Below are 9,526 nucleotides of genomic sequence, written 5' to 3'. Positions count from 1 at the left end.
AATTATGAGCTAATTACACAGATTCTTTTTCTTGAAAAACAGGTAATGCCGACTCCATGTGACTGACGGGCTCGGGGCGTGCTCCAGGAAATAGTGAAGGACTTACCGAACAAAGCACCATTAGACCACGCTTTAAGACAGAGCAGACCTAAGCAGAACAGGTAAGTAACTGCGAGAGATTACAATAGATATTTGAAAGAAACTTGTAATTTTTCAGTTTTTTCGCAATGATATCGGGCCTTAAAAGTCATTTATTTCACATGAAATTACACTATTTGTCAAATGTAGGAGAGGAAATGTTTACAGTTACATATTAGCTAAATACTAAGACTATCATTTAGTCTCAATGCATTTCATCTCACTTGTTTTATTATTAATTTATGTTCTTATGTTAATGCTAGACACTACAGGCAAATCTAATTCTGTTGCACTACTGCACTACATAACTTTATATTTTATATTTAATTTTAGTATGTACATATCATGTCGTTTTGTATAAAGTGGCAATAAACACTTTTCTGATTCTAGAATATCTTCTAAAATTCTCAGAATTTTAGAAGATATAAGCTGTCACAAAATTGTGCAATCGGCACTTAAAGATGTTCTATTATTTCATTTAATCAGCTTAATAAGTCCATTAGATTCGAGTAATTATGTAAACAAGGGCCAAAGCTCGTCTAATTTGATATAAAACTACCTTCTTCTTTTTGATGAATGTATAAACTACCAGAAAAGCGTGTCCTTTTGATGACGAAGATCGAGGGATTCTTTGCATTCTTACTGTAATTTTCCATTTTTTGCCTTCAACTTTTCTTCTCAAACTGCCTCTTGACTGATGAAAATGACCACAAGCGTTTGTTTTTTTGTACGCGTATTGGCAAAAAATATCTATCTCTCTAGCCTTTTTTAGGTTTGAACCCGTGTCAAAGTAACGATAAGAGAAATTAAAGAAAACCTGTGATGTTATTATGAACAGATTGCACTTGTGTGAAGGTTTGAAGCTGTGATTCTGTAATAGTCATGAATCATCATCAAATTGTATATTTTAGGAAACAGACGCTTAATTGTAGGTTCTATACATTTCAGACGGCATCTTTTTTTAAATCTAATTCTTACTCGATTGAGCTCATTTTTTTTTTTATCAAATAACATTCCAATGCTCACGTTTTTTATTTGATTACGATTTGCTCATTTGACCATTGTTTCATAGACTTTTTGCGTTACAGTCGAAAAACAGGAATCTACAATCGCCAACATTCTCAAAACAATGATTCTTTTTCACAACGGAAAAAATAAAAATGCCACTATTTATATTACTACTATTACTATATTTTTGTATCTCATTGGCCAGTGATGATTTGATGTTTCATACTCTGTGTCGGATACAAAATAACTTACAACTGAAGTCATTTTGGAGTATGATTATAGGTTGATTATGTCATTTTTAGATTGGGAGATTTCACTGTTTTTGAAAGAAAGAAAAACGTATGATCCACAAAACTGAACCTCATCATTATTAGTTTGGGATTCGGCTTCACAAACGTCACATAAGAGTCTTCTGGCTTCGAGTCCTTTCAACTGACAACAATCATGTCTAGGAGCCATTTCCTGATTTTCCCTTCCACTTTTGCTGTTGTATCCTGCTGGAGAAAAGATTTGCTCTAGTTTTTGTTTTACTTGGATAGGTCCATTATCACGTATATTCGCATTGTTACATTACATGATTATTATAACAAATACGGCACTTGATCTGATTTTTCCCCGACCTGTTTGTCTTGTTATGAGACCAGATCTTTTGTTTTGCTGCTTGCATTCCTGGTGTGACACTAACTGAAGGCACCGCTCCGTCTGCAGCTCTGTTACTCAAGTCCGACTTTAATCTGAGCTTTGTTTGACTGTAAAAACGGACTTAACTACATTATTTGGTACAGTTAAGCGAGACATTTTAATTTTCACCATTTTAAACATATTTTTAATCGTTTAAAATGGTAAAGTAAAGTCGCTCTCATATATTTTATTTGTCAATTAAAAAAGACTGTGATATTAGATGACTTTTTGCTCAGTGTTTGCTGGGTAATTTCTCAGTGTGATGTCATTAATAACAAACAGGAAGTGAAATTATAACCTAAAAAGCGCTTTTCTTTGATTATTATTATTTTTATTTTTTTTAGCAAAATTCAAAATTAATTTATTTTATTTCAATGAGTCGTGACCTGTAGGGGGCACTTTAAGCCAGTGGTCACTAAACTGTCTATTCAAAACCACCTGCAGATCTAAGCCAGATCTAAATCCTGACTTAAACAGATCTAAATCAGGTCTGAACCGTGACAAAACCAGGTCTAAATAAGATCAAGGCACTAAACCAAGTACAGACAGCTCAAATTTGTCTAAAATGATTTGCTCTTGTTTCGTGCTGCTAATGTTTGTTTGTGTGTTTGATTGATTGCAGGTTGATCGAGTTGTTTTGTTGTTTCGAGGAAACCCCGTTCAACATGAGGTCAGTGCGTCTGCATTCAAATGAAACTGTTAAAAGACATTGTAAACAAGTGGAGGAACCTGTAATTAGGCTTCCGGTTAGTTCATCCACACACAAAAGCTTTTTACACATTAGTGTAATTCATAATTGCAAGGCACAATTCATACACAAGAAAAATAAATCATTGTCATAAAATTCACTTTACTTTGGTTGTATGCACAGCTAAACAGAACAGGTAGATATTTAGCATTCATTTTACTCTTTCGATGTAAACTGAAAAATGTATCTAAAACGGCTTGATAACAAAACCAATGTATTAGCTTCTGCTTCAAAACAACAAAGGAGATAGACAAAAATATACACTATGACAAAATAAAAGGCATACATGAAATTAGGCAATACTTTGACTGATTATACATAGCCAAAGTACAAAACGGTGCAAATGGTACTGTAAATATTGTATTATTTGTAGTATAAGAGTGAATAAATATTCAAAGTCCCGTTCTCTTCATAGTGACAGTTCTGTGTGACTTTCCAACTTCTATCCTATAGCTAATAAAAATGTGATTGCTTTTTGTATAATCGCTAGCAAGTCCATGAGCTGTGGGTGGAGATAGGGGGTAGGTGAAAACTGACCATTTGAAGCACTCAAGCCTCAAATTCAGGACAAAACAGGATCGCTCCAACAGTCAGGAATCCATTCAAATAAAACGTTGAGTAAAATATTGATGAGGAAGCGCGTCTCCTTCACACATTGTTGCTGTTTATCTTTCAGGATACACTTGAAGAAGTTGTGTGCGGCCATAGCCATGGGCTGCTTCATGTTTCTCTTCATCAACTTCAAATCCTCTTACTTTGGGTAAGTGCAGCGATGCAGAGATCCCGCCTAGAAAGGGGAAGGAAGGATTCATGGTTTGGGAGTAAACTCAAACCCTGGAAAGGTGTGAAGTCGCTTTGGAAACAGACTGACGGCGGCGCGAGTCCAGTTGAAACATTGACTATAGCGGCACAATTTTGGAAACGCAAAAGGTTTATTTGGTTTATTAAGCTCATGGTTCAACTTCAGACAAAATTATGTGTTGCACATCCTCTTCTTTTCTTTGTTTCAGTTCAGTTTTAACCAGTTGAAGCAAATTTGAGGTGTGAGGGTGCGGTTTTACCCAAGTGCAAATACAAGACATGGATCCATTTCACTCAGTCATTTAAATTAACACATTTTAATTATGAGTCTTAATATTGAACGTCTTTATCAGAATCAGCACATCGAAGTGAGGCGGTCGCTGTGTCGGACTGTTGTGGTGAAGTCCAATGGCAGAGCTCACGAGTTAACGTTCAATCTACCTTCCCAGGACCCCCTCAAGTTCTGCATTTCATCCAGGGTCGGCACGATAGCATTTCATCTAGCAAAGCTTTCATTTGACCTAAATTAAAGGTTGAATGGACGATTTTTTGAGTCTTATTTTCTCGTGGCGTGGACTGCCAATTAGTCCTGCCACGTATCAATCATAGAACGCACCTACCGCTCACCTGCAGCCGCGAGCGGCTCGTCCCCCGAGAGCAGCACGGTTCTGCGTGTCTAAGCGCATTGATCTATCATAATATAGTTCCCTCAGTGTACGGGATAAAATTAGGACGGAGATAGACTGTTCGAGCTGACTCAGAAGAAGACGGAAATCGACGGGAGACGAGAGATGCGATGCGATCCGTCGCGCTAATAAACAAACGCACGTGTGTGTTGTATCAGTCCGCACGGGGGAGTGCGCATGAGCACGTCCGCACGGGGGAGTGCACATGCGCACTTCCCCCTACATTCTCAAATCGCCGAAAAATTGTCGATAAGGCCTTTAATGATTTCCAACCCTAATCCAAATTTTATCCCGAACGTGATAGATTACATCGTCTAATTTTGTTCTAAAATTGATTAAAAAAAATATATCTTTATTCAATGAAATAATTCTAACATTCCTTGTCCTATAACATTCAATTCAACTAAATAAATTAAGCGTAAACTTAATCCTAACCCAAATTAAAATAAATGCTATTAAAACATTAAAAAAAAAAATAGAATGCCAAGTTCAGCCTGTGGACAAAATTCCGAGTCCCCTTTCAATTCAAATCACAACAGTTCCTTCTCTCACCTGTGACCATGAACTTTGGGTTATGACCGAAAAGACAAGCTCACGGAAACAAGAGTGAGGAGCTCAGTCACACAGAAGGAGCTCAGAGTAGAGCCGCTCTTCCACGTGGAGCAGCAGATTATTTCATTCGTCAACATAAAGGTTTTGTCACTTAACCTAACACAAATATAAAAGCAAAATATATTGTGTTACTCAACTAGGAATAAAAGTGTCTGAAACCTGATGCACTTTTATTCTCCTTTGTTTCCCTCAGGCCACATGGAGAGCTGGTGGAAACAGGACCCAAGTTTGAGGAGCAGGAGGAAGAGTTCAGAGAAGTGGAGGCTGTGGATCCAAACAGGAAGAGGGTCCAGGCCGTCAACATGAGCCGCCTGGACATGGACCTCAACTTTACGTGAGTATCAACTAAAATGGTTACAGTCACGTTCATTATTCCTGATTTGAAAGGCTTTTGTTGACTTTTACCCATATCTTTTATCTTATTTATTCATATTTTAATTGCTAAATGCTATGGCTGCATGTATGATAGTGGTGTGGAATACATCATGAAAGACTGGGATCTCAAACTGAAATTCGCCAGGAGTCAAATCCAGTATTGTCATGACACTGGCCACATTAAAGATCAATAACAATTTTGAAAAATGTTACATCATGAATCCCCCCCAAAAATTGTTTTGTCGGTATAATACTATAATACACAAATTGCCCCCAGGCCGCCAGTTAGAGACCCCAGACTAAACTGTGAATGTTTGTTTTATCGCTGCTAAGGGCCCGAGCTGACGTGCCGACGCAGACCTCTTGGAAGGCCCCCATCATGTGGGAGGGCATGTTCGATGGAGAGGTTTACGCCGAGGCGCACAGAGAAGCCAACTCCTCCGTGGCCGTGACCATCTTCGCGATCGGCAGGTACGGTCAATGTTATTTTGGTCATATATGGTGTGTTGCATTTAGCTTTGTTCACGCTAGTTTGATGAATCCTGTTTATAAAGTCGCCCCCCTCCGAGCGTCAGAAACACACATTTCCCAAATGACATGGTTCTGAGATCTTCTGCACTGTCTTTAAGTCCATAAATCATCACTGGACACATTCTGGGCGTTTCTGCCGTCAAATTATGAGCATTACAACAGCTGCATTAGCTCGTCCGAGAAAAGCTAGCATTTTATTTGTCTCACTTGTGTAATTCCCTCTGGTCATTTTCGAGCTTTAGAAAAGCTAGATTGTCTGTTGTTCCTTGTACAACATATTTTGTTGTTCTCAAACAAGAGATGTGAAAGTAAAGGTACAAAGATCATCTTTAAAGGCCAATAACAACACAGATTATGCATAATATTTGTCCTTTAAGTTCCCTGAGGTGCACTGCACAGGGCCCACAAAAGGTTATTATCACGATGCATTCATGTTGTTTTATTATTTTTTCTTATTGTTTGGCACTTTGTGGTATTCATTTGAACTGTATTAATAAATAGAATACAATATAATAGTAATAATAATGATAAATATAGCCGCAAGCGGCAATGATCGGCCCTCGCTACGCCGCCGCCACGCCGCAAGAGGAGGGGGCGCTAACGCGCCCCAATTGTCCTTTTATTACGCCTACTGCTGAATCTGTGACGCTGTCACATCTTCTCCCCTTTGTTTTACCATCAAAAAGCAATTTTATTTTGAATTCTTGGCAAAATGTGCGGCTTTCACGCACAGACCGTGACTCTTAGAATAAAAATTAGGATAACTTTTGATGGTCCACACCTGAAGATGAGTCTCCCCAAATTTCACGTTAATAGGGCTGACGCCCTAGGAGGAGTTGGTGAAAGTATTTATAAGTGTAAGCATGTTCTGGTGATTTCCCCATTGGAATAACATGGGAGGTTTCGATCATCGCTACGGCAAAGCCATAACAATTATGACATGGGTCTCATTTACTTTTTTGATGGGGATGCTAAAATTAAGTTGTGTGTCAAATTTCAGATAATTTCGCAAAACTAAACATTTAACCTCCATATAAAATCTATAGGGGGCGCTGTCGCGCCAAATTAATTAATTTCACTTCAAGTAGGTTTAGGGCAAAGAGTTTAACAACTGATTCTAATTTGATGCAATTCGGACTTTATCTGCGCAAACGGCAGAAATTTTAAATATGGGAGATTTCTGAAATTTTAGTTACAGTTTGCGGCTTCGCCGCACAGAGACCGTGAGAGGTATCAATGTAATTTGGATAACTTTTGATGTCCCACTCCTCAGTAGCATTTTCACCAAATTTCAGCTTTTTAGGGCCAACGCCCTGGGAGGAGTTCGTAAAAGTACGACGTTTGGAAAAACTCCGAAGTCATGTTTAGCCATTTTTGAAGCAATATGGCCGACATTTGGTTCGGGGGACGGCGTTGCCGTAATAATATTTTTTACTTCTCTTGTCACCATCTACCTCTGCGCCAAATTTCATGATTCTACGATCAGATTTTTTTTGGGTCATTTCCCATCTCTCAATGCATTTTTGGTACATTTGGTGGCGCTGACGCGCCAATTCTTTTTATTTTAGAAAAGGGAAATAGCCAGAATGTAGAGAGGCACGATTTTTAGAGGTGTGCAAATTTTTGTGACTTTTCGTCAATGTTCACTGGGTGAAAAATAGGGGGGTTGGTCCCGAGAAGAAGAAGAAAGAAAGAAAGAATAATATTCCGATGCGAAAACAATGTTTCCCATTTTTCAAATATCATAAACTATACATTTTCGGAAAGCGCTCGCGCTTTCCTACCTCATGGTGTGGGTCCCTGGTCACTGACGGGTACTTTCGATAATTTTGAGTGGGCTCCACCCACTTTGTGTTTTTGGCCCTCTATACAGTAATAATGTTCAATTTTTGCATTACATGCTTATATGCACGGAACATGCAAGAGATGGGGAACGTATTCGTGAGCTACTTAGCGCAAATGAGTGCTTTATATGGGGATGACGACCGCGAAGCGGTCGTCATCCCAATGTAAAGTGCTCGTTTAGTGCGAACTTTTGCACGGGCTTCGCCCGTTTACAACGGTAATGTTCCATTTTCCTACAACTAATTAGTATGCACGGGGCGTGCATGAGTGGAGGAGTGCGTTAGTGAGTGTTTGGAAGTGGGCGAGCGCTTCGCGCTCGATTTCGTGCGCACTACGTGCGCACTTTCGCAGCCGTGCTTCGCACGGCCTTACGAGATTAATAGGCCTCTCGCCAGCTTGTGGCGCTCGGGCCTAATAAAATCTAGTGACAGGTTGTCCCAGCTTCAGGATGGGTCCAATGCGGAAGACAAATTTCGCTCAACTGTGTGCTGCTCACTGAATCAAGAAGGCTAAAAGGCAAAGATGATGGACTTCAGGGGTGTTTAGAGAATTCATTGTTTTGATTGTCATTGTAAAAAGGAGTTCATTGTTTTGGTACGATCAAATCATAACTTAAGAAACTGAAATGAGACCGCTGGGGAAAGTGATCGTCCTGTTGTTGCTAAGGCTTCTATGGTTGTAAAAGCATTTGGAAGTTATTATCATCAAGCAGAGGTGGAAAGTACAAAAGTAAACGTTTTGTAACATAAATTAAACAACAGTTTTATGTATCTGTACTTTACTTAAGCAGTGGTTACAGGGGACAGTTTTTTTCAGCACTTTGGTGGTGACATTCTGCCTAAAGGGTATGAGTTCAAGCCTCAGCTTTGACCAAACAAAGATATACACATAAAATTCACTGCATGACCAAAGATATGCACAATTCTTTAACAAAATCACTACAACACACACCACAACTTAATTCATATGTCCCAGGACAGCTTTGGAGACAAAAGAAAAATGTCTTACTTAAGTAGGTTAAATAAACACACTGATCTATTTTTATCATGTGATGTTATTATCAAATCTAGTTAGACTGGTCCTTTAAAACCTTTCAGCTATTGTATTATTGTGCTTTCTGTTGCAGCTACTTGGAGGCCTACCTGAAAGGTTTCATGATCTCTGCGGAGAAATACTTAATGATCGGACTCCCAGTGACTTACTACATATTCACAGACGCTCCAGAAGATGTCCCTGATTTTGTCCTGGGCCCTAAACGCACCATGAAAATCCTGTATACGCCGCGTTACTCTCGCTGGCAAGACATTTCCATGATGCGAATGAGAACCTTGTCCAAGATCATCGACTCGGAAATCAGCTACAAGTTCCCTTACATCTTTTGCTTGGACGTGGACAGCATTTTCGAGGGCCACTTCGGTTCGGAGGCATTGGGCGACTCCGTGGCGGTTTTGCATCCTCATTTCTACCCCTTAAAACCAGAGAAATTCTCATACGACCGAAACCCGAAGTCCAAAGCGTACATGGAGGATGGCGACTACTACTATCACGCCGCGCTGTTCGGAGGCACGTGGCAGAACGTCAAAGCGCTGGTCGATTTCTGCTACAACGGCATCATCGCGGATAAGAAGAACAACGTGGAAGCCCTGTGGCACGACGAAAGCCATTTGAACAAGTACTTTTGGCTCCACAAACCCGCGAAGGTGCTGTCGCCCGAGTATTCCTGGGACATCATCTCCATCATAAACAGGACGGAAGTCAGAGTGCCTCGCATGACCTGGGCAGAGAAACGCTACGATATTCTGCGGTTGTGATCCAGCTGACGTCGCTACGGCTCGGGACACAACACGGACCTGGATCGAAACCAAACCGTGTATACATTAGGCCCAGGACTAAACTGGGATCAAACAGGACAAATGTGAACACAGCCAATTGTAATGAATAAATTGTACAATTGTATGCAATATAATATCCATATAGATTAAAACTCAAATAAATGACTAATGAATAAATCAAACATCTGCTAAACTGTGCCAGCGAATGTCCTGTTTGAGGTTCAAGAAGAGCAAAATGTAAAATGACATTGAAAATATCCACAACTGTG

General features: G+C 39.6%; 1 protein-coding gene across 1 annotated transcript; it reads left to right on the top strand.

Annotated features, from left to right (window-relative positions):
* The first annotated feature begins 2,492 nt into the window (after window positions 1-2,492).
* LOC140380737 (N-acetyllactosaminide alpha-1,3-galactosyltransferase-like) lies at window positions 2,493-9,278 on the top strand. Its single transcript, XM_072464643.1, has 5 exons — window positions 2,493-2,497; window positions 3,252-3,335; window positions 4,868-5,008; window positions 5,383-5,520; window positions 8,552-9,278. The coding sequence occupies exons 1-5, from the start codon at window positions 2,493-2,495 to the stop codon at window positions 9,234-9,236; spliced, it is 1,053 nt and encodes a 350-aa protein (XP_072320744.1). The 3' UTR covers window positions 9,237-9,278.
* Window positions 9,279-9,526: the final 248 nt, after the last annotated feature.

This window comes from Eucyclogobius newberryi, unplaced genomic scaffold, assembly GCF_026437365.1.
Source record: "Eucyclogobius newberryi isolate DKJ021-1_F unplaced genomic scaffold, fEucNew1.0.hap1 SCAF_5, whole genome shotgun sequence".
In the NCBI taxonomy this organism is placed as follows: Eukaryota; Metazoa; Chordata; class Actinopteri; order Gobiiformes; family Gobiidae; genus Eucyclogobius; species Eucyclogobius newberryi.
This window is presented reverse-complemented; position numbering and strand designations above follow the sequence as displayed.

Bases quoted from the DNA above. Each gene is read 5' to 3' on its own strand.
- LOC140380737 (XM_072464643.1), top strand. The intron at 3,336-4,867 runs GTAAGTGCAGCG...TGTTTCCCTCAG, and splicing joins TTCAAATCCTCTTACTTTGG to GCCACATGGAGAGCTGGTGG. The intron at 5,009-5,382 runs GTGAGTATCAAC...ATCGCTGCTAAG, and splicing joins GACATGGACCTCAACTTTAC to GGCCCGAGCTGACGTGCCGA.